This window comes from Halichoerus grypus, chromosome 4 (genome assembly GCF_964656455.1).
Source record: "Halichoerus grypus chromosome 4, mHalGry1.hap1.1, whole genome shotgun sequence".
Lineage (NCBI taxonomy): Eukaryota > Metazoa > Chordata > Mammalia > Carnivora > Phocidae > Halichoerus > Halichoerus grypus.
Genome location: NC_135715.1, coordinates 76181198 through 76205915, shown reverse-complemented (window position 1 = coordinate 76205915; position 24718 = coordinate 76181198). Strand labels below are relative to the sequence as shown.

General features: G+C 39.3%; 1 protein-coding gene across 4 annotated transcripts in view; it reads right to left on the bottom strand.

Moving 5' to 3' along the window:
• Positions 1–24718, bottom strand: part of SACS (sacsin molecular chaperone) — a 96490-nt gene that overhangs the window by 68852 nt on the left and 2920 nt on the right. For all 4 annotated transcript variants that reach the window (XM_078070566.1, XM_078070568.1, XM_078070569.1 and 1 more), the window contains exon 2: positions 13494–14007. In XM_078070566.1, coding sequence (XP_077926692.1) covers positions 13494–13528 — 35 coding nt within the window. In that variant the 5' untranslated portion in view covers positions 13529–14007. The remainder of the gene's footprint in view (positions 1–13493; positions 14008–24718) is intronic.

Sequence of the window (24718 nt, the reverse complement as noted above, 5' to 3'; positions counted from 1 at the left end):
GTATGTCTTTCCCTCCTTCCCTCACCAAATTCCTTCACTTGGTCACTGAAGAGGGATTTCTTACTGCTCTGAAGCTGACAGCAATGGTGAGTCACCTGTTGCAGATCAGACCCTAGGCTGTGACTACTCCACCAAAGGGCTTAGAATCACACATGCAGGCTGAGTTTTTCCTCCCCCAAGAACCAGGAAAATGGAAATTGCTGCAGAGCCCACAGTAGGAAACTAGAGGGAAATCAAGTTGGCCATTTCATTACCACTTGGTGAGCACCACCAAATGTCCCAAATCACCCTGCTGCCTTTTGATGATTCTTTCTCTAAAGATACTATGTGGTGTTGAGGCGGAGCAAGATGGCGGAGGAGTAGGAGACCTGGGTTTCGTCTGGTCCCAGGAATTCAGCTGGATAGGGATCAAACCATTCTGAACACCTACAAACTCAACAGGAGATCGAGGAAAAGAATAGCAACAACTCTCTGAACAGAAAAGCAACCATTTTCTGGAAGGTAGACGTGCGGAGAAGTGAATCTGAGGTGATATTCGGGAGGATAGATGGCGGGGGAGGGGCCTCCGTCAGTCGCTTCTGGCAAGTGATAGAGCCGCGGAGCACAAAATCGGAACTTTTAGAAGTCGGCTCCGCTGAGGGACGTCGCTCCAGTGGCTAAGCGGGGGGTGGAACCCTCGTGGGACAGTGTGGTCTCAGGACCCTCGGGGTCACAGAAAGACCGGGGGTGCCTGAGTGCGGCAGAGCTCCCAGGTATCGGAGCAGGGAAGCCGGCTGCAGAGATGGAGCCAAGGCACAAGCTCTCAGCTCTGGGTTGTCATAAACTGTGATCCGCGGCACAGTCGGGCCACTGCTCCTCCAGCAGGACCCAACAAGCGGCAGATCCGGGGAGACTCCCCTTCCTCCTCCAGGAGGAGCGGCACGGGAGCGGACCGCAGGGATCTGCTGGGTTTGGAGACTCCACATGGGGTCATGTGCCAGAGATAGAAACGCTCGGTCACAGGCCGGGTGAGCACGGAGTGCGGCCGGAGACCGGGGAGACGGGAGTGACTGACTGCTTTTCTCTGGGGGCGCACTGAGGAGCGGGGCCCCGAGTTCTCGGCTCCTCTGGGCGGAGATTGGGAGACTGCCATTTTCACTCCCGTCCTCCAAAGCTGTACGGAAAGCTCGCAGGGAACAGAAGCTCCAGAGAGCAAACCCGAGTAGATTACTTAGCCCGGACCGGGCAAGGGCGGGGCAATTCCGCCTCCGGCAAAGACATTTGGGAACCACGGCAACAGGCCCCTCCCCCAGAAGATCAGCGAGAACAGCCAGCCAAGACCAAGTTTACCGATCAATGAGAACGGCAGAACTCCAGCACTAGGGGAATACCGCACATAGAATTCATGGCTTTTATACCATGATTCTTTAGTCTTTCAAAGTTAATTTTTTTTAACTTTTTTTTTTTTGAATTTTTCTTTTTCCCTTTTCAACCAACATCTTGTCAATCCCTTTTTTAAAAAATATTTTTCATTTTTTATTTTTAAGTCATATTCTATCCCTGCATAGTAGTTACCCTTATTTTTGGTATATATATATAAGTTGTTCTCTCTTTAAAATTTTGAGATACACTTTCTTCTAACAGATTGAAATATACCCAAAATCTCTAGTGTATGGCTTTGTTCTAGTCTCCTGCCTGATCATATTCTCTCCCTTTTTTTTTTTAAATCCTCTTCTTTCTTTTTTCAACCATCTTCTTATATTATCAGTTCCTTTTACAAAATCTTTTGGAATTTTCATCTTTACAGTCATATTCCATCCCTTCATCGTATTAACCCTTATTTTTGTACATATATAAGGTTATCTTTCTTTAAAATTTTGGGAGGCACTTTCTTCTAACAGACCAAAATATACCCAAAATCTAGTGTGTAGCACTGATCTATGCACCAGCCTGATCATATTTGATCATATTCTGGGTTTTTTTTGTTTTGTTCTGTTTTTGTTTGTTTTTATCTTTTTCTTTTTTTTTCTTTTTCATTTTTCTTTCTTTCCCTTTCTTTTCCCCCGGCTTCAGGTCTTTTCTGATTTGTTTAGACTATATTTTCTGGGGACATTGTTACCCTGTTAGCATTTTGTTCTCTCATTCATCTATTCTCCTCTGGACAAAATGACAAGACGGAAAAAATCACCTCAACAAAAAGAACAAGAGGTAGTACCAACTGCCTGGGACCTACTACATACAGACATTAGTACGATGTCAGACCTAGAGTTCAGAATGATGATTTTAAAGATACTAGCTGGGCTTGAAAAAAGCATGGAAGTTATTAGAGAAACCCTTCTGGAGAAATAAAAGAACTAAAATCTAACCAAGTCAAAATCAAAAAGGCTATTAATGAGGTGCAATCAAAAATGGAGGCGCTAACTGCTAGGATAAATGAGGCAGAAGAAAGAATCAGTGAGATAGAAGACCAAATGATGGAAAATAAAGAAGCTGAGAAAAAGAGAGATAAACAACTACTGGATCATGAGGGCAGAATTCGAGAGATAAACGATACCATAAGACAAAACAACATTAGAATAATTGGGATCCCAGAAGAAGAAGAAAGAGAGAGAGAAGCAGAAGGTATATTGGAGCAAATTATAGCAGAGAAATTCCCTAATTTGGGGAAGGAAACAGGCATCAAAATCCAGGAGGCACAGAGAACTCCTCTCAAAATCAATAAAAATAGGTCAACATCCCAACATCTAATAGTAAAACTTACGAGTCTCAGAGACAAAGAGAAAATCCTGAAAGCAGCTCGGGAGAAGACATACGTAACCTACAATGGTAGAAACATTAGAATGACAATAGACCTATCCACAGAGACCTGGCAGGCCAGAAAGGACTGGCAGGATATATTCAGAGCATTAATGAGAAAAATATGCAGCCAAGAATACTATATCCAGCTAGGCTGTCATTGAAAATAGAAGGAGAGATAAAAAAGTTCCAGGACAAACAAAAACTAAAGGAATTTGCAAACACGAAACCAGCCCTACCAGACATCCTCTAAGCAAAGAGAGAGCCTAAAAGCAACATAGACCAGAAAGGAACACAGACAATATATAGTAGCAGTCACCTTACAGGCAATACAATGGCACTAAATTCCTATCTTTCAATAGTTACCCTGAATGTAAATGGGCTAAATGCCCCAATCAAAAGACACAGGCTATCAGATTGGATAAAAAAACAAGACCCATCGATATGCTGTCTGCAAGAGACTCATTTTAGACCCAAAGACACCCCCAGATTGAAAGTGAGGGGGTGGAAAACCATTTACCATGTTAATGGACACCAAAAGAAAGCTGGGGTGGCAATCCTTATATCAGACAAATCAGATTTTAAACCAAAGACTATAATAAGAGATGAGGAAGGACACTATATCCTACTTAAAGGGTCTATCCAACAAGAAGATCTAACAATTGTAAATATCTATGCCCCTAACATGGGAGCGGCCAATTATATAAGGCAATTAATAACAAAAGCAAAGAAACACATTGACAACAATACCATAATAGTGGGGGACTTTAACAGCCCCCTCACTGAAATGGACAGATCATCTAAGCAAAAGATCAACAAGGAAATAAAGGCTTTATGACACACTGGACCAAATGGACTTCACAGATATATTCAGAACATTCCATCCCAAAGCAACAGAATACACATTCTTCTCTAGTGCCCATGGAACATTCTCCAGAATCGATCACATCCTAGGTCACAAATCAGGTCTCAACCGGTACCAAAAGATTGGGATGATTCCATGCATATTTTCAGACCACAATGCTTTGAAACTAGAACTCAATCACAAGAGGAAAGTCAGAAAGAACTCAAATACATGAAGGCTAAAGAACATCCTACTAAAGAATGAATGGGTCAACCAGGAAATTAAAGAAGAATTTAAAAAATTCATGGAAACCAATGAAAATGAAAACACAACTGTTCAAAAACTTTGGGATACAGCAAAGGCAGTCCTAAGAGGAAAGTATATAGCAATACAAGCCTTTCTCAAGAAACAAGAAAGGTCTCAAGTACACAACCTAACCCTACACCTAAAGGAGCTGGAGAAAGAACAGCAAATAAAGCCTAAACCCAGCAGGATAGGAGAAATAAGAAAGATCAGAACAGAAATCAATGAAATAGAAACCAAAAGAACAGTAGAACAGATCAACGAAACTAGGAGCTGGTTCTTGGAAAGAATTAACAAATTAATAAACCCCTGGCCAGACTCATCAAAAAGAAAAGAGAAATGACCCAAATCAACAAAATCATGAATGAAAGAGGAGAGATCACAACCAACACCAAAGAAATACAAACAATTGTAAGAACATATTATGAGCAACTACATGCCAGCAAATTAGATAATCTGGAAGAAATGGATGCATTCCTAGAGATGTTTGAACTACCAAAACTGAACCAGGAAGAAATAGAAAACCTAAACAGACCTATAACCACTAAGGAAATTGAAGCAGTCATCAAAAATCTCCCAACAAACAAAAGCCCAGGGCCAGATGACTTCCCAGGGGAATTCTACCAAACATTTAAGGAAGAATTAATACCTATTCTTCTGAAACTGTTCCAAAGATAGAAACGGAAGGAAAACTTCCAAACTCGTTTTATGAGGCCACCATTACCTTGATCTCCAAACCAGACAAAGACCCCATCAAAAAGGAGAATTACAGACCAATATCCCTGATGAACACGGATGCAAAAATTCTCACCAAAATACTAGCCAATAGGATCCAACAGTACATTAAAAGGATTATTCACCACGACCAAGTGGGATTTATCCCTGGGCTGCAAGGTTGGTTCAACATCCACAAATCAATCAATGTGATACAATACATTGATAAAAGAAAGAACAAGAACCATATGATCCTCTCAATAGATGCAGAAAAAGCATTTGACAAAGTACAGCATCCTTTCTTGATCAAAACTCTTCAGAGTATAGGGATAGAGGGTACATACCTCAATATCATAAAAGCTATCTATAAAAAATCCATAGCGAATATCATTCTCAATGGGGGAAAACCTGAGAGCTTTCCCCCTAAGGTCAGGAACGTGGCAGGGATGTCCACTATCACCACTGCTATTCAACATAGTATTGGAAGTCCTAGCCACAGCAATCAGACAACAAAAAGAAATCAAAGGCATCCAAATCGGCAAAGAAGAAGTCAAACTCTCACTCTTTGCAGATGATATGATACTTTATGTGGAAAACCCAAAAGACTCCACCCCAAAACTGCTAGAACTCATACAGGAATTCAGTCAAGTGGCAGGATATAAAATCAATGCACAGAAATCAGTGGCATTCCTATACACCAACAACAAGTCAGAAGAAAGAGAAATTAAGAAGTCAATCCCATTTACAATTGCACCCAAAACCATAAGATACCTAGGAATAGATCTAACCAAAGAGGCAAAAAATCTGTCCTCAGAAAACTATAAAATACTCATGAAAGAAATTGAGGAAGACACAAAGAAATGGAAAAACGTTCCATGCTCATGGATTGGAAGAACAAATATGCTATGCTACCTAGAGCAATCTACACATTCAATGCAATCCCCATCAAAATACCATCCACTTTTTTTAAAGAAATGAAAGAAATAATCCTAAAATTTGTTTGGAACCAGAAAAGACCCCGAATAGCCAGAGGAATGTTGAAAAAGAAAACCAAAGCTGGCGGCATCACAATTCCGGACTTCAAGCTCTATTACAAAGCTGTCATCATCAAGACAGTATGGTACTGGCACAAAAACAGACACATAGATCAATGGAACAGAATAGAGAGACCAGAAATGGACCCTGAACTCGATGGTCAACTAATCTTTGACAAAGCAGGAAGGAATGTCCATTGGAAAAAAGACAGTCTCTTCAACAAATGGTGTTGGGTAAATTGGACAGCCACATGCAGAAGAATGAAACTGGACCATTTCCTTACACCACACACAAAAATAGACTCCAAATGGTTGAAAGACCTAAATGTGAGATAGGAGTCCATCAACATTCTAAAGGAGAACACAGGCAGTGACCTCTTCGACTTTAGCCGCAGCAACTTCTTCCTAGAAACATCGCCAAAGGCAAGGGAAGCAAGGGCAAAAATGAATTATTGGGACTTCATCAAGATAAAAAGCTTTTGCACAGCAAAAGAAACAGTCAACAAAACCAAAAGACAACCGACAGAATGAGAGAACGTATTTGCAAATGACATATCAGATAAGGGGCTAGTATCCAAAAGCTATAAAGAATTTATTAAACTCAACACCCAAAGAACAAATGATCCAATCAAGAAATGAGCAGAAGACATGAACAGACATTTTTCCAAAGAAGACATCCAAATGGCCAACAGACACATGAAAAAGTGCTCAACATTGCTTGACATCAGGGAAATCCAAACCAAAACCTCAATGAGATACCACCTCACACCAGTCAGAATGGCTAAAATTAACAAGTCAGGAAATGACAGATGTTGGCGGGGATGCGGATAAAGGGGAACCCTCCTACACTGTTGGTGGGAATGCAAGCTGGTGCAGCCACTCTGGAAAACAGTATGGAGGTTCCTCAAAAAGTTGAAAATAGCACTACCATACGATCCAGCAATTGCACTACTGGGTATTTACCTCAAACATACAAATGTAGGGATCCAAAGGGGTACATGCACCCCGATGTTTATAGCAGCAATGTCCACAATAGCCAAACTGTGGAGAGAGCCAAGATGTCCATCAACAGATGAATGGATAAAGGAGATGTGTTATATATATACAATGGAATATTATGCAGCCATCAAAAGGAATGAAATCTTGCCCTTTCCAACAACGTGGGTGGAACTGGAGAGTGTTATGCTGAGTGAAATAAGTCAATCAGAGAAAGACATGTATCATATGACCTCACTGATATGAGGAATTCTTAATCTCAGGAAACAAACTGAGGGTTGCTGGAGTGGTGGGGGGTGGGAAGGATGGGGTGGCTGGGTGATAGACATTGGGGAGGGTAGGTGCTACGGTGAGCACTGTGAATTGTGTAAGACTGTTGAATCACAGATCTGTACCTCTAAAACAAATAATACATTATATGTTAAAAAAAAAAAAAGAAGAAGAAGGTAGCAGGAGGGAAAGGATGAAGGGGGGGAAATCAGAGGGGGAGATGAACCATGAGAGATGATGGACTCTGAAAAACAAAAAACAAACTGAGGGTTCTAGAGGAGAGGGGGGTAGGAGGATGGGTTAGCCTGGTGATGGGTATTAAAGAGGGCACGTACTGCATGGAGCACTGGGTGTTATACGCAAACAATCGTGGAACACTACGTCAAAAGCTAATGATGTGATGTATGGTGATTAACATAACATAATAAAAAAAAAAGATACTATGTGGTGTTCCCAGGATTCCCCCCAGCCCCTCCCTTTGCATCTTGTGTTTCCTATTGGATGGCCAGATACTGGATAAAACCCTCCCCAAGCAGATCCTGGCACACATGGACACATTCAGGGGATGATAGTAGCAGGAAGGAAAATCCCCATAACCAACCAAGACAGACTGGTTTACAACTGCTCGTTAGCTGGGTTGGTGGTAGGCAACACCATCCTTGTAAGACCTGGGTGATGGTGGAAGCCATTACAGATGGCTAGACTTAGTACTAGTTTCTGGTAAAGGGACTGTTGAAAAGAAAACCCCAAGCCCAAAATGGAGTCACTTATGTTTGGGTATCATATCAGCAAACCAAGACGTAATACCTAACCCAATTGCAGTTTCACCCTCCCCCAGAATGTAACCATTAACCAGTCAACATGGAATTTCCTGGTCAGAGCTGGGAAATATACTGATAGACCCTTTCTGTTTCCCCTTAGGAAGGTGACCTTGCCTCAAACAATGCATTCTTTGCTAATAATTTCCTTTATTCCACTCCCTCTCTGCCTTTAAAAACCTTTCCTTTCTTGCAGCCTGATGTACCTCCTTTCTATTTGCTAGAAGGGATACTGCCTAATTAATGAATCATTCAACAAAGTCAATTTGAATTTTTAAATTACTCAGTTGAATTTTTACCACTTAATGGAAGTCATCATAACAAGTGTTACCTTTTCGGTAACTAGTAAATAGCAAAGCTGAGATTCAAATCAAATATATCTGGCTCAAATGTTGATACTCTTTCCATTACACAATTTGTTTTCTCTGAAAGGAAGTGGAAGGATATTTGTTCCGAGTTTGTTTTGTTTGGATGCAGAGGTATCTAAGGAGCAAAGAAGAGAGAGAGAGGAGATGTAGAAGAGGCAGGACAGGACCCATCCTCCCCTCTCTACTCATATATAAGGGACTGGTTTTGAGCCTATGAGGACAGAAACTCAGGCACAATGTTTATGAAACATGGGACAAGACTAAGTCCATGAAGCATTGCTTCCCTCCTAGAAAACAGAATGAGCACAGGCTTGAGGAGAAGCCATTCATCTCCCCTTACTGCCCTCTCCCCAGGTTTCAGAGTTGTTTCGGGCTCAAAGTGTCCACTGGGTGCAGGGGATAATGTCTGAAAGAACCCCAGCTGCCGAGGCCTTGACAAGTCCCCTTAACAGAGAGGCTCAAGAGGAAAGAACATGAGCAAATTCATTCCTGAGCCCATATAAGATGTCACCACCTTGAGGATGCCCAGAAATAGCTGGGGAGGAATTTAAGCACCCTAGTGGGGCATGGGAGTTAAGGTCTTGTCCAGCAGGTGAAGGCTTGGAGCCATGGAGATAGAGATGTAAATATTAACTGACCTTATTTATAACTAGGAGGTGTGCAATAATTGCTAATCCACTTGTTCTTTCTTTGGACGCCAATCGCCCTGGCTCTGGTTCTGGGTCACTGCCATTAGACCAATGGCTTCAAGCCTGAATCCACTTCTGCCCCTCAATGAGAAGTACAAGGTCTGGCTTGTTTTCCTGGCCCTCTACTGACTACTTGATCTTCCCTGTCTGGGCTTAGTGTCTTACGCTTGGACTCAGCTTATTTGCGTGCTCTCCTGAAGACTGGACTCTGCTTTCCCATTTGAATCTTTCTTACTCCTAGTGTGCTATCATAGAAAATATATATTTGGTCTTTATCTTCTTGGGCCTGGCACAGAGCTTTTAAATTTCCTGAGGATAGTAGTGGTTTTTGTATACTGATGAAATAATTCAGGCAGGGCTCCTAAGTCGCTTCAAGATCAGTGGTTAGAGGTAGAGAAACCAATCATGCAATTAGAGAATTAGAACTTTCAGCTGTACTCCCTGACCTCCAGGGAGGAGAGAGGGGCTGGAGACTGAATTCAATCACTGATGATTTAATCAACTGTGCCCACAGAATAAAACTTCAGTAAAAACTCTGAAACAACAAGGCTAAGTTCACCAGATTGGTGAACACATCAAAGTGATGGGAGGGCATGGAAATTCTGCACACCCCCTGCCCCCAAATCTTGCCCGATGTATCTCATCCAAATGCCTGTTACTGAATCATATCCTTTACAATAAACTCAGGCACAATAGATCACTGCCCAATGTCATCATGAGTAAAGCGCTGTCTGAGTTCTGAGTTGTTCTGCTGAATTACTGAACCTGAGAAAGGGGATCACGGGAATCCCTGAATTTGTAGTTGGGCTGCCTGGAGATCCCATTTGTGCCTGGCCCCTCAAATGGGGCAGTCTTGCAGGACTGAACCCTTAACTTCTAGGGTCTGTGCTAACTCTTGGTAGTTAGTGTCAGTTGGAGAATTAGGGAAGTGATTGTTTTTGGGAAAATGGCACAACACCCATCATAAATAGGTTGTTGACATTCATTTTGAGTGTATTCAACATTCCCACACTGCCATATGGTAAGGATATTCTTGAAGCCTTGGTGAAAACACCGACAAACAAGTGCGGACACCACTGCAGAGTCATCAGGTAAGAAGAAAACACCCTTCCATCCAGCCCATAGCCATCATCATCTCTCATCTGGATTGTTACAATAACCCAGAATGGGTGTCCCCACTTCTACACCTGGCCTTCTCCATAGCAGCTAGGGATCCTTTAAACATATAAGTCAGAGCATGTCACTCCTTAAAACCCTGCAATGGATTCCCATTTCCTTCATGGTGACCTCGTGCCCAGCTTCCTCTTCAATCACACCATCAACTCGCCTTCACTCACTTCACTCCAGCATGCCTACCACCTCTTTATTCTTGGAACATGCCAGGCAGCTCCCACCTAGGCACTTTGCTTGGGTTTCCCCTGTCTGGAACGTTCTTCCCCTATATGATTATGATTATTCCTTTCCCTCCTTCAAGTGTTTGCTCAGATTTCATCTTCTCTGTGAAGTCTGTCCTGACCTTCCTATTTAAAATTGTGACACACATTCCTATACAACCCCATCAGACTCCCACCTCCTTTTCTTGGCCTACCGTTCCTTTTGTTCCATCATGTAAGATATCCATATAATTTAATTATGTATTACATTTACTGTTTGTTTCCTGTCTTTCCCTGCTAGAATATAAGATTCATAAAAGTCAGTATCTATATCAATTTCATTCCCTGATGTATTCCAAGTACCTGGCACATAATAAATGCTCAGTACGTGTTAGTTGAGTGAATAATTTTAAGAGCAGAGGTTTATTTGGAGGATCCTAACTGAAAGTGCTCCCCTGTAATCCCCAGGTTAGATGTAGAGCCAGACACATTGTGTAGACCCTGGAGGAAGATGGGAGAGGCAGGTCCAGGGATACTGGGCTTGAACCAGCTTGAACCTGGACTCTCTCCATGACCAAACTTTAGAAGGCACCTCTGAGCCCTCTTTTCAATGAGGCCTTGCCCTTGGGCTCTGTCTCCCACCTGCCTAACCCAGTTTTAACAAGAATCCTGCTAAATCAGTTTAGCAAAAATCTCCCTACCTTTAATATCTGATTACCCTCAATATTTAACCAAATACCCTGATACCTGATCACCCTGGCCTGCCTTCAGCAAGAATTCTGTCAAGTTGCATTAGCCATAATCCCCTTACACTGGATATCTCCTCTCATTAATTGTCCATCCTCTGGTCCCTTCACTCTGCTCATTGGCTATAAACCCCCAGCAAGGGCATTTGCTGTATTCAGATTTGAGCCCAATCTCTCTCCCCTGTTACAATGGTCTTGACACCTCTTGCAATAGTCCTGAATGAAGTCTTCCTTACCATTTTAACAAGAGTCAGAAAAAATTTTTTTCTTTAACTGACCCTATGAGTTTGAGCAAGTCACATAATTTCAGTTTTCTTATCTATCAAACAAAACTCATAAGAAATTATCTGAGACATCACCACCAGCCTGAATCAACAACAAATCTGTGAAGCTCCTTAGCACACTGCAACTAGAACTGTTTCCTAGGCATCTTAGGAGACAGTTTCCCCAAATCCATCCATATCCTGGATTCTGCTTCTACCCTGGCACATACTAAGATTCCAGACTCTTCCTGATGGCCATGGAGAGAGAACCAATCCCAAAGCAGCCTTCAACAAGTGAGATTAAGTCTCAACTTTTAGTTTAAATATCCAGATGGTATATCCAATAATATATCTGCCTTCATTTTAGCATAACACTTGATATTGCTTATTAAATAGACAATCTAACTTCTTTTCCCAAAATATTTACAAAAGGCAGTACCCTAGGAAGGGCCTGAGTTGTTGATGCCATGACTGAGTGAGCCCCCACCACACATGCACACCTCTGGGAACTTGGGATACAATGCCCCAGAGCTCAAGAAGCCTGGACTGGATCTTTTTCAGCTTTAAAAATTATTGTCTTGCCACAGGAACAAGGAGACCAGGCAATCAAGTTTTATAGATTTATGGTCTTAATAAGGTAGGTTTTAAATGCCTTAATAAAAGTGTGTTCTTACAAAAATAACCTTAAGATTGATGTTTTGACCCTCAACCCATGTACTCCACTCTGTGTAGTCACACACTTGCTATATCTAGTCACAGACATTCTGGCTTTAAGTAAATAAGTAAATAAGCCTTAAGTAAAACAAATACATCAGTTCTGAGAAAATTCTACAGTACCAAAGCCTACATAATCTGCAAAGACACACCCAAAGTTAATATACTTTTTTTTAGCTATAAATAGAATTTATCAGCCAGTGACTTCAAAGACAATTGAATCTGTTGGGTTTTTTTCAACATCTGTTAGATGCTTCAAATCAATCCTGATTGTTGAAAAGTTATACTTTAGTGACAGAATCAGTGAATCTACTACATAAACACTGCTCTTTAAAATAAATTTATAAATGATACTATGTCTAACAGATCAGTCAACTGCCAAGTTGTATGAAAATGAATTCACTTTTAGTTTGAAAAACATCTTTCACAACTGACAAAGCATTATATAGAAGCACTTTAAAAGGTAAAAAAAGAAAAATCCACAAATGGTGAGATAGCATGTATGGTGCTACGTAAGTTTGTTTCTCTCATATTTAAACAATTTAGCATCAGTAATATTACCCTAGATGGCTTAGAGCCTTCTTTTTATATCAGAAAATACAGAAAATAGTCAATATTCCAACTGGCCAATAAAAACCAAATCCATTAAGTAGTCTCAACACTTGCGTGCATTCACATATTTAAATAACAAGCAGTCACAAAAGTAATCCTCATTTGCTAGGAGGCAAGTTCCATTGAAAAAGTTACACTCACCTCCACTGTCAAATGAATAAAACATTTAAAAATTTTTACTTTGGAAATTTTTGAAAGAGAAAAACAAATACTGGGCTTTTTTTCAACGTTTCAAATTTGGCTTGCCAAATTTGGCTTGCCGAACTTGCCAAAGCCAAATTTGAAAAGTCTTTTCATCTGTTGATATCATAGGTTAGAAGATGTAAAGACTTACCTGGTCTCTATGGCACTAAAATTTTATCTACTGAGCATACTACTTGAATACAGCATTCAAAATCAATGAAAGAGTGTTTTGTTATATGCTTAAGAAAAAAAGAACACATAGAAATTTAAGGGATAATTATAAATATTATATTTTTGCTTAAATCCTCAAGCTTATATATGTTCTTATAAAATAGCAACTAAATTTGAGGAAAGGAGTGAAATTTATTGTTACCAAAGTTCACAAAGTAAATGCAGACTGTGCTCTCTCTCTCTTTCTCCTTTCCCAGGTTATCTGATACAATTTCAGGTACTTCACGGTTTTTTATTTAATAATCACATGGCCAGTAAGAAGCACTAGCATATGCACTTGAAGAAAGAGAAAATGGGGTACATCTAATCAACTGCCCATTACAGCAACCACACCAGAAGACAGAAAATCCAAAAATTATCTGGACAAAGGTAAGGAATGATTTTCAACCCTTGGCTTGAATCATTACAGCCATAATTCCAGGTTACAGCTGAAGTATCTATAGTTTTATCTCTGGAAAGTTTTCATCTGTTTTTGCCTATCTATGTTTCATTTGGGAAAACCCAATAAGCCTTAAAAAATCAATGTAAATTGTTGTAATTTAAAACTTTAACTCATTTACCTATTATCCTTGGTCTCCATTATCACTTCTGTCATACGTGTCTGTGAAAATCATGAAACTATTTTTCTGTCTTTGAAGTCTTTCCTTTGTATTTCCTTTAAATGTGTACTCCAAGCTTAGCTCTGCCTGGCCGGTGAGAAGCCTGTATTCCCCTCAGTGTCCATTCATCATCTGATGCCCGGAAGCATTGCTGCGTTTTGTTGTGTTCCTTCAGGTAAGACTCTCCAGTCCGAACGTGGTTGCCTCCTTGGGTTATGCCTTCTGATTTGGCCACCCACAGAAGTTCTTCAGGTAAAATAGTATTGAGTAGGTAATGGTTTGGGGCTTTTCTCCACAGCAGAAATAAGCTATTTTCATCTGAGAATCTTCTGTATTTCTTTTTGAAGGTGGTGAGGAAAAATGTCGTAGAAGCTCTCGGGCTCTGTGCTGCTCACCCTCATCTCAGCAGATGTGAAACACTCGCTGGCAAGAGCCTTTCTTCTTGCTCTAGCGATACCCGCATCACTTTTGGATTCTGAAAGAAAAATCAAGGGAGGCTCAAGGAAGGAGTAGGGAAAAGTACTCAGAGTAAATGCACTGAAAATGTAATTCCTCGTGGAAGATAGCCATGGTTCTTATTTCCAGCGACTTTCTAATTATAAACTGCTGGTTGCACTCGAGCCCTGCCAAATCGCATGGCGTTTATCCCTCACCTCACAACCAACAAACGCACATGTGTAACTACACATGGCGGGCTCTATAAATAAAAAACTTGAATACTTAATTTAGTTTCATGTTCTCACTCCCCAGGCGTTTCTTCTCATTTCTCTATTTCCCTGGCTTCTTTTAAGTGAAATACGTACTTCACAGGATGTGCCTTTTTTCAGAAATAATACCTTTAAATCCAAAGGTACAACTTTACATATAATATAACTCATGTTTGAAAGCAAAACATCTATATCAGAAAAAGAAAAGAAAATGTGCCTATCTGAAAGTCTTTTTTTTTTTTTTAGTAATATTCCCAATAACCACTGGTGACTCCCAATAGTCTTAACATTTTAAGAAAAAACTAGGAAGATAAAGGACAAACTGGGGCAACAGTGATAAGCCAGAGGGACACATGAGATTGAATTTTCTACCCATTCATACAACTCTCACACATATAAATGCCTGATAATTTTCAAGGTGCTCTCTTAGCACCACACTTAAATAAATGGTTCTTTGAGGTGGAGAGAACAAGAGAGGTAGAATTGCTGTATGTTAAAGAAACTTGGACGCAGGAAGGTGAGGAACTGTGTTCAAGCTCACTCAACTAGGAACTGCTAATTAGAAACTGGAAAACCAGCTCCTGAATTCCTATTCTCCTTGTGTTAGCTGACAATATTTCATTCTTGACAAACATAACTTAGAGACAGTAATGTAAGCTAGACTTATAGTACTATTGATTCTTGGCTTCATGAAAACCCAGGAAAATAATGCAAAACTCACTATAAACTATTCCCTGAAAACACTTTCCCAATAACCTGTTATAATAAAAATATTACCAGACATCAGGAGTGAGATTAATTAAAACAAACCAATCCAAAATCTTAATTATTCTTTCATATAAAATCATATATAATGAAATTTGGCTGCCATGTGTCAAGAATTAGAGAAATTCTAGATTTAAATTTATAATTAGGGGCCCCTGGGTGGCTCAGATGGTTAAGCATCTGCCTTCGGCTCAAGTCATGATCTCCAGGTCCTGAGATCAAGCCCCATGTCGGGCTCCCTGCTCAGTGAGGAATCTGCTTCTCTCTCTCCCTCTGCCTGCCACTCCCCCTGCTTGTGCTCTCTCCCTCTCTCTGTTAAATAAATAAATAAATAACAATTCTGAGAATAGGAATTAATCCAAATTATGTCTTCTAAATAAAAAAGATTTTGTCAATTAAAATGTCATTTTTAAGTATAACCATAAAATATAAATGTATCGTACAACACAGATTTTATATAAATGTTTATAATAAAATGTGAAATTCCAAGGGAAATCTGGAATTAGTTACACTTGAATAGAGACCCTCCAGGCTTTGCCTTCAGCCTGCACAGTTTCTCGGCTCATGATATTCTGCTTCTGTGGGAGCGTTAGAAATAGAAGTGTGGATTTCAGTGGAACACTGCACGTTCATGCTTATTAATCTCACTCATTGAGTTTCCATATCTAATTCCAGTTTGCCAATATCTTTTAAAACACACACTCTGAAATCTACAACATTAATTAGCTTTATATCACCTGGCATGTTTGGTAAAATTGCTACACAACGTAGAAACCTGTGGCAAATTATTATGACCTTCCTACAGATGGGCAATGATAAATTCATCACAAAACAATCTTCGAATAGTTTTTCCTACATAACTCTGAACCTTAATGAAAGTGCTATCATCAAACACATATATTTCTCTCAATGATAACAGAATACAATGAGTTTGCCCAATATATCACCAAGGCCAAGATACAGTCTTTCTCCTGATCCCTCCACGGAGCTGTCAGTCTAAAAATTTTGTCAAAGAGGAAAGTATATTAACATGACATGACATGCTCTTGATGAACCCATGCTGGGTCCTAGGGATAACTGTGTCCTTCTCTAACAGCTCCTTAATTCTCTCTAGTAATACAATCTTCAGTTTTAATATCACTTCTATAATTAACATCTAACCCCCAATTTAGAATTCCAAAAACTATTATTCCCTTTTGGGCACTGAAACATTTGTACATGTGCATCTCTCCAGGACTTGTCTTCTTCTCTAACTGTTCCAAAATTACCCCCTGGGAAAAGGTAGAGAATAGGCAATGTGCTTGATGATACTGTAACAGCATCATAGGATGACAGTTGGGAGCTACATTTGTGGTGAACACAGCATAATGTATAGACTTGTTGAATCACTGTGTTTTACACCTGAAACTAATATAACATTGTGTGTCAACTATACTCAAATTTTAAAATTAATAAAAAGAAAAAAAGAACTTACCCCCTGTGATTAACGAGTGTATATGCACGTGGATGAGAGAAGACGGTATGTTACCTGGAACACCAGTTTCCCCAACACCAGTCACTGATGAGTCACCCTCATGATTTTGTTCCTATTTGAGATATAACATACCACTTTGGGGATCTTTGGCCTATTTGTGTGCCACCTATTTGATCATTACTTAAGATTTTTCCTTAATTAGTCTCTACCTAAATAAGTGTATTATGAAAGGAAACTCCCTGTTCACAACATAAATGGAAACCTAGTACCATGGGCCACAAATAGAGGGTAACTCTAAAGATAAATAAAATGAATACAAAACGAAAGGAATCTTTCAAAATTCTGGTCAGATCCAAGTGCCTACAAAATCACTGAGTCTTTGACCTGCTCGCTCTTCATTAAAAAGAGGGTTAGGAAATGTATGAGGACATTTAAAGCCTTTAACAATTTCATTTAGAAAGTTGGAAGATTGAAAATTAAGTATCCACTTCAAGAATTTAGAAAAAAAGGTAATGGGATAAAGCCCCCCAAAATAGGAAATAATGATGAGAGCAGAATTAATGAAATGGAAAACAAAGACACAGAGGAAATTATCAACAGAGTTCTTTATATATTTTTTTAAGATTTTATTTATTTATTTGAGAGAGAGAGAGCACAAGAGAGCACGGCGGGGCGGGGGGGGGGGGGGCAGACGGAGAGAGAGAAACAGGCTACCTGCTGAGCAGGGGTGCTGGATCCCAGGACCCTGAGATCAGGACCTGAGCTAAAGGCAGACGCTTAACTGACTGAGCCACCCAGGAGCCCCAGGAGAGTTCTTTAAAAAGACACATTGGCAAACTTGTGGCAACGCTGATCAAGATAAAACAAAGTTACCCACACAAAGAGAGTGCTGGTAGTGAAACATTAGAAATTTAGGAATTAGAAAATAAAAGATTAATTAAAAAGATAACAGATTATAAAACCTTTCAGGGAATGAATGTTTAAATTTTGGAAATGGACAAATTCCTGGAAAAATATAAAGTACGAAAATTAATTCAAGAACTAAATCCATCCTATGAAATAGATTCAACCGCTGGTATTGAAAATCTCACAGAGAAAGCACGAGGCTGGCCAGTTTCACTGGTGAGCTGTACCAAACGTTCACTAAACAGCTAATTCTAATATCTTACAGATTCTCCCAGAGAACATAAAAACAGACAGTATGTCCAAGTAATTTCATGAGGCTGATTATATTTCCAAATTAAATGATCGACACCAAATTAGGACAATATGAAAAAGCAAAATCCCTGGCCAATCTCACTCATGGACATGGATGCAAAAATTCAAAATATGTATTAGTAAGTTGCATCCAGCAGTGTGTAATAAACATAATACCTTACGACCAAATTGATTGGATTTATCAGAGGATAAAATTCAATAGCCATTAATGATAAAAAAAATTAAAAAGGGAAAGGAAACAAAAAACCTTTTAGTCAATGAGAAGTAGATGAGAACTTCACTAAAGGGCAGACATACTTCCCTGTCTTTGTTTTTAGTCCACATTTTACTGGAGGTGCCAGCCAGTGCAAGACAGCAAAAGGGGGAGAAGAATGAGGAATGAGGGGAGCAAGAGAGGAAACAAACGTCACTATTCACACACGGAATATTAAAAAAAATTTTTAGACAAATTACCAAAGTTAATAATAGAGTGTATCAAGATTACTGATATAAGTTCAATTGCATTTCTACATACTAGCAAGTTTGGTTTTTTTTTTTAAAGGGGCTCTTTTAAATGATAGCCATTTACGATAGCCAGAAAAAAAATAAGTTACCTTGGAATAGTTATAATGAAAGAACTTGTACAAAACGTTTAGGAAGAAAAATCTATAAACCTGAACAAAAAACATTATAGAGGTTCTTTAAAAAACAGAGATGATGAACATGATGAAAAGGAAGACTCCATATCATTGAAATGTCAACTCTCCTCAAACTGATCTTCTCATTCAAAGGAATTCCCAATAACTTTTTAAAATAAAACTTGACAAGCTGATCCTCAGAGTTTTATGGAAGGACAAAGGAACAAGAATTTCTTTAAAAAGACACTCCTTCAGAACAGTAAGGGAAAAGACTTGCTTTTCTAGATACTGAATCTTAATGTAACCTATTATAAGTTAGTAGGGCATTCACACAAGAACAATCAGAATAAAAAGCTTAGCAACAGAGCGGTGCATTCATAGAAACTTGGTACGTGACAGAGGTGTTTGTAGAATTCAGTGGGGAAAGAGGACCATTCAGAAAATATTACTGGGACAAGCGGTTATCTCCATAGAAACAAAATGTATCTGTCCCTTCCACGGTGCACAAATATCCAAGCCAGATATAAGTGAGAAAATCAAACCTTAAAGTTTTTAGAAAGAAACATAACACAATATCTTTATGACCTCAGAGTAAAGAAGAATTCTTTAAAGAACAAATAGACGCCACTAACCATAAGACAAAAGATGATTACAGTCAAACCACATTAAAATTAAGAACTGCTGTTCACCTAAGACAAGCTACAAAAATCAGGAGAACGTATTTGCCTCACAGATAATTGACAAAAGTCTGTGTCCAGAATACATAAAGAACTCTTGAAAATAAAAAAAGAAACAACCTAAAAAAAGTAGGCAAAGGACTCTAATTTATAGTCTTTTGTATGCACAGTATTTCCCTTTGAAAATAATAAAAATTAAATTTGTATTATAAATTGTATCTCATACATAGGATAATATTGAAAATAGGTTTATAAAATGAAGAGTATAAAATGACATCTTTGCTTAAAATAGTCTTTAATAGCTTTCATTTATTATTATAATAGCTGTTCGTTAAGAATGAGGTACAGATGGAAAAATAGAGTCTAGGTAATAAGGTTTTTTACAAGAGGAGGGAAAGAGAGGAAGAGAAGAGGAGGGAGGGGAGGCGAGTAGAGAATAGATTTGTAAAAGGGATCATATTTTCACTGCATAATCTCTTTTTTGTTTTTGTTGTTGCCTATTTGAGTAGCATCTTTTCCTTTCCTAAACACCAACCATCCCCTGTTTTCAGGGCATGTATCCTCCACCTTGTGAAACGCTCCATGAGAACCTACTCCCCAAGCATTCCAAAGTATTCCTTAGAGTTGCAAGGATCCACAGGGTACCCATAAGCCCTTCTTAATTAATTAAAAATTCTGCGTGTGATATTTAAATGATAGTACCTTACATTTCTGTAGTCCTTTACAATTCCATATATGGTGTCATGCGATCCTTAAGACTACTTGATAAAAGAGGTAGACCAGATAGTTTCTCCATTTTACAGGCTAAGAGATTGAAGCTCAAAAATTTAAAGCATGTGCCCAAGCCATAAGGGGCTATAGAAGGGCACAGGGTGACAAAAGTCTCCAGGGCTGGTCTATGGCAAATGTTGTAAATGTTAGTTTATACATATGTAAATGTTAATCTTTGTAATTTCGAGCCCTGCAGTGGCAATGTTGAAGGGGAGAGACTGTGCATACCATCACTGTGTCTCTTGGGGCCACTAGGGCCCTACAAGGTCACAGTGAGGAAGTGACACAGCTCCAACACAAGCTCTAGACCCTCAGTTCAAGAGGTTTCTCCAATAAGCCAGACTGCTTCTCACGATATTGAAACGTATGGCGCACATCAGCATTCACATGTATCATGCAGCATTTATCATATATTCTTTTCTTCATTCTCATGATAACTTTGTACTAATCCAAGATCAAAATATACAGGCAAAAGAAATATTTTTTTTTTTAAGATTTTATTTATTTATTCATAAGAGACAGAGAGAAAGGCAGAGGGAGAAGCAGGCTCCCCGCCTAGCAGGGAACCCGATGCGGGACTCGATCCCAGGACCCTGGGATCATGACCTGAGCCGAAGGCAGACGCTTAACCATCTGAGCTACCCAGGCACCCCAGGCAAAAGAAATATTAAAATGTCTTTTTTGGGGGCGCCTGGGTGGCTCAGTTAGTTAAGTGTCTGCCTTCAGCTCAGGTCATGATCCTGGGGTCCTGGGATGGAGCCCCACATTGGGCTCCCTGCTCATGGGGGGGTTCTGTTTCTCCCTCTCCCTCAACCCCTCCCCCCCATTTGTGTGCTCTCTCTCACTCTCTCTCAAATAAATACATAAAATCTTTTAAAAAAAGTTTTTATTCCCAATTCATGATTGTGCATGCGCGCGCACGCACATCTTTATTCAATTCAACAAACATCTATATCTTGGGGTGCCATAATCCCACATTTTAAATATGCAGATATATGAACACATCTCTGCTTGTAATTAAATATATATTTAGTTCTTTTTCACATTCATTGTTTTAAACTACAGAAATGCTTTTAGTTCCTTACTCATTGTAAGATTAACATTATATAGGATTTTTATACTTATATGTTTAATGTTTCTCTTGCATAGAAATCTTTATCTGATAATGAATCCATTTTTGAGTGCTTCAGTATATCACACATTTACTTTTATAAATCCTCAACAAGGACATTGCAGGGAAGAGAAAAGTTAATAGTCTTTTTTGTGGCATCAATCATGATTGAACAGCAGTCTAATGCAATTTAAAATATAAGAAATGTGAGCAAACTATACTAATACATTTAAAACAGTTCCTCAAGACAATGGTATGATAAAATCTGGTATTTTTTACTGCTTTTATGATAATGTTGTATTAATGTAGCTCATTGACACAGCCAAGAAAATTAGTATATCCTAAATTTTGTATACAATTGAAATGTCAGTGATAGTAAAATTATAATGCAGTATAGTCGGGTTATCTTATAGAGATACGGTATTTTTAATTTGTTGAAGTGATTCCATAGACATTATATTAGTTCAGTTTCATAATAGACTGGTAATTCGGTAGGAAATGGTTAATCCTATTTCACAGATAAGGAAATTGGGGTTCAGAAAGTCAAGTGACATCCATGCGGGGACTTAAACACAGGTTCTTTGACTTCTATCTCTTTGCTTCTTCACCTAACACAATGTAGGCAATCAAATAGTATTTCCTTCTCTCCCTATACCTTCCCCAAAAGGGAGGAAAGCTGCTTCCACCATATGGTGTTGGGGGTTGTGTGGTACAATGAAGACCACGACTGGAGACTGGCATAATGTCTCCGTGCCTCATCTGTGAAACGGGGCTAGCCTGCCCCATCCATGTGTAGAGTCATCATAAAGACCCTCCGACTATGTCTACAAGTACTTAATAAACTGCAGATAATTTTTGCAAACATTGGATGTCACTCTTCCTATTCACGTAATATTCTTTAACACGTGAAGTGACACGAAGCGCATTCGTGATACTCTCTGCCCACTGATTCAGGGCCTTGTCTCAGGCCCCCAGGGCCCGAACTATCGGTGCTCTGTACTGGCGATTCGGGATCGGGGCTTGGACATCCATCCCCGCCAGCGGTGGGATCCGTTCGTTTGGCTTGGAAACCTGAGGTCGCTGCCCGTGGCTAATACAGGCACAGTGTGCCATTCAGTGACCTCTTTGCCTGCCCGGCAAAAATACCCTATTTTGGCAACCCGGGTTTTCCCCACAGCGGGTGAATTTGGCAGTAAATATGATCTCGTGTAAGGAGTGGGGAAGAAATGTACCAGCCCCACTTACTCACTGAGCTGAAACTCTGAGTTCCACTGCTTGAGACACAAACAGCCCAGAGACTCAGGGTGTAAACCATGACGCTTGTGTAAATAAGTGGTGGCGTCCCCTTAGCCAAAAGCTGTCCTTAGTAGGCAGGCAGGGAGCAGTGTGGGAAGACGAAGGGATCTCTAAGGCGGAAGAAAGGAGACTTTACCAGAAAGAAAGAGGACAGAAGAAACATCCCAGGAACCAGAACAGACACCTGGCCGTCACCCACGGGGAATGAAAAGGAAGGTCTTTCCTGCGGGGATGAGATAAAAATATAATCAGGAGCTCCCCCTGATATGTTATCTTCAATATGGTGTCCCTTCTCTTTGGTCTGTGTGTCCATTTAATTGCAGAACTGCATGCTTTCTGCAGAGACTTAGAAGGAGTAAAACCCCTCTTTGGCGGGGGGGGAGAAGGGGCCCATGGCCCGGGGGAAGCAAGGATGTCATGGGTGACCTCTCCCCCTTCCCACTGCTCTCCGTGCTGCCAGGAAGCACAGGTGCAGCTTCTGCAGCTTTACCCGTCCTCAGAGCTTTCGTTTCCCTAGAAACAAGTCTTTCAACCCATTTACAGCCTCTAGCAATCTCCTGAGAATGGCATACACATTCGTCTAAAAACGGGATTTAAAAATCAACATTACTTTCTCATAGGTAGCTAAATCCTCTGGGATGCGGTGAAAATTTACCCTTGAAAGTCCCTAACATTACAACAGGGAGCCAAGTACAGACAGATTTTGGGCCCACAGAAAACCTCGACTGGAATTACCCTCAGAAAAAATTGCCTTGCCCTCCTTAATGTCAGAACAAAACATGAGTCAGCAAAGACTTTAAAATGGCATCTTTGCAAAATGGAGAAGTCAGATTAATTCACCCTATAAATCAATAGAGCAAAATTAAGATGTTAAGACATAGCAAGAATTGTGAATGTCGTTAATGACAGAACTGTATTGGCACAATCTGTTGTAGAAAAGGTCATGGTCACTACAGCCCTTATTTGACCCCAACTATGCACCCCTCTGATTGAAGGGGCACATAAATGCACTTTGTAGAACACCAAAAATAAAGTTAAAGATGAGTGATACTTAATGGGTTAGTTGTACGTGTGCGCGTGTATGTATGTGTGCAATTAAAGATTTCCACGTAAAATGTACAACAGAGAAGATATATTTCAGATTTAAAATAAGAAAAAAATATACATTATTCCCTCAGCATTCCAAATCTCCTCTGTGTTATACAAATCTTCCTCTTCTACTTTGCTGAATGCTCCTCGGGAATGTCTTGTTCATCTTTGACTCTCCTACTCGGTCAGATTCAGGGCCATGGATACAGAAAGTATTCAATAACTTTGGCCAATTTCCAGGTAATAAAAAGACACATATTTCTATAGCACAGCTTGGATCGAATTGATGGAGACTCTGCTTTCAGTCTTGTCAACTACCAGAACTCCTTGTCTAAGGCACAGGCTTGGGAGGGCTGGAACTGGAATAGGAGCTCCTCAGGGTCTTGGGTTTACCTTTAAAAGCTCAATTTGGCTTCAAAGATCACATTTTACACAAAAATAAGAGATCATATAGATGAATTATATGGTATATGAATTATATATCTCAAAAAAGCTTTTAAAAACCAATAGATGAAACATAGATTATATGATTAAAATACATCTCATTTCATATTATCTGTCTAATATTATCATCTGGCTTTTTGAAGGGAAAAATAATATTCACTCATTCACTTAAAAACCAACTTTTCTTCAAGGAGCCTGCCATGGAAAATCACACAGAGACTTTACTTACCTGTCATCTGCTCTCTGAGGTGGGGATTATTAACCCATGATCAGTCCCATTTAAGAAGGAGAAAACTAAGTTTCCAAAAGGTGAAGTATCAGGGCTAGTATGATGTACCAGTCAGTTTTCAAAACCAAATTTATCTGACTCCAAACAAATATATTTAAAATCTTGCATATTTTTTTTTCATTCATTAACAAGGTCTCTGGGGAATATGAGGTGTGTTGGACATAATATGATCTTCAGAATCAGGATTTTCTCAGAATGGTCACTTAGCTTAAAACATTTAATAAAAGCATCAGTACATAATACTAGGGAGATATTTGCATATTATGAAAAACTGATAAAGGTTGGATTTAATTTATGCTTTAAGCTTAAAAACCTAACAAATTAACATCTTCATGCTCAAAGTAAATGATTATCTAATTATCAATTAAGGTTCTGTTTATATAGGGTTGTTAGATTTGGCAAATAAAAATATGCCTAGTTAAGTTTGAATTTCAAATAAATAACAAATAATTTTTTTAGTATGTGTTGATTTTATGCAATAATTCCTGTAATATATCTGGTAACCCTATTAGGACTTTTTTTAGTGATTAAATTTATTGTTGCATTAAAAACAAGGAGAAAGGGCTAAACCTTTATTACTATGTAAATTAATGCACAAATTCCAAATACTTGAGAAACTCAAATACATATGCCTCTCTAGCATTTACTACTTGAATGAAATAAGGAGATCTATGAAGTTCAAGTGATCACCCATATTATTTGGGTGTCTTTGACTTTTTAAAAAATGT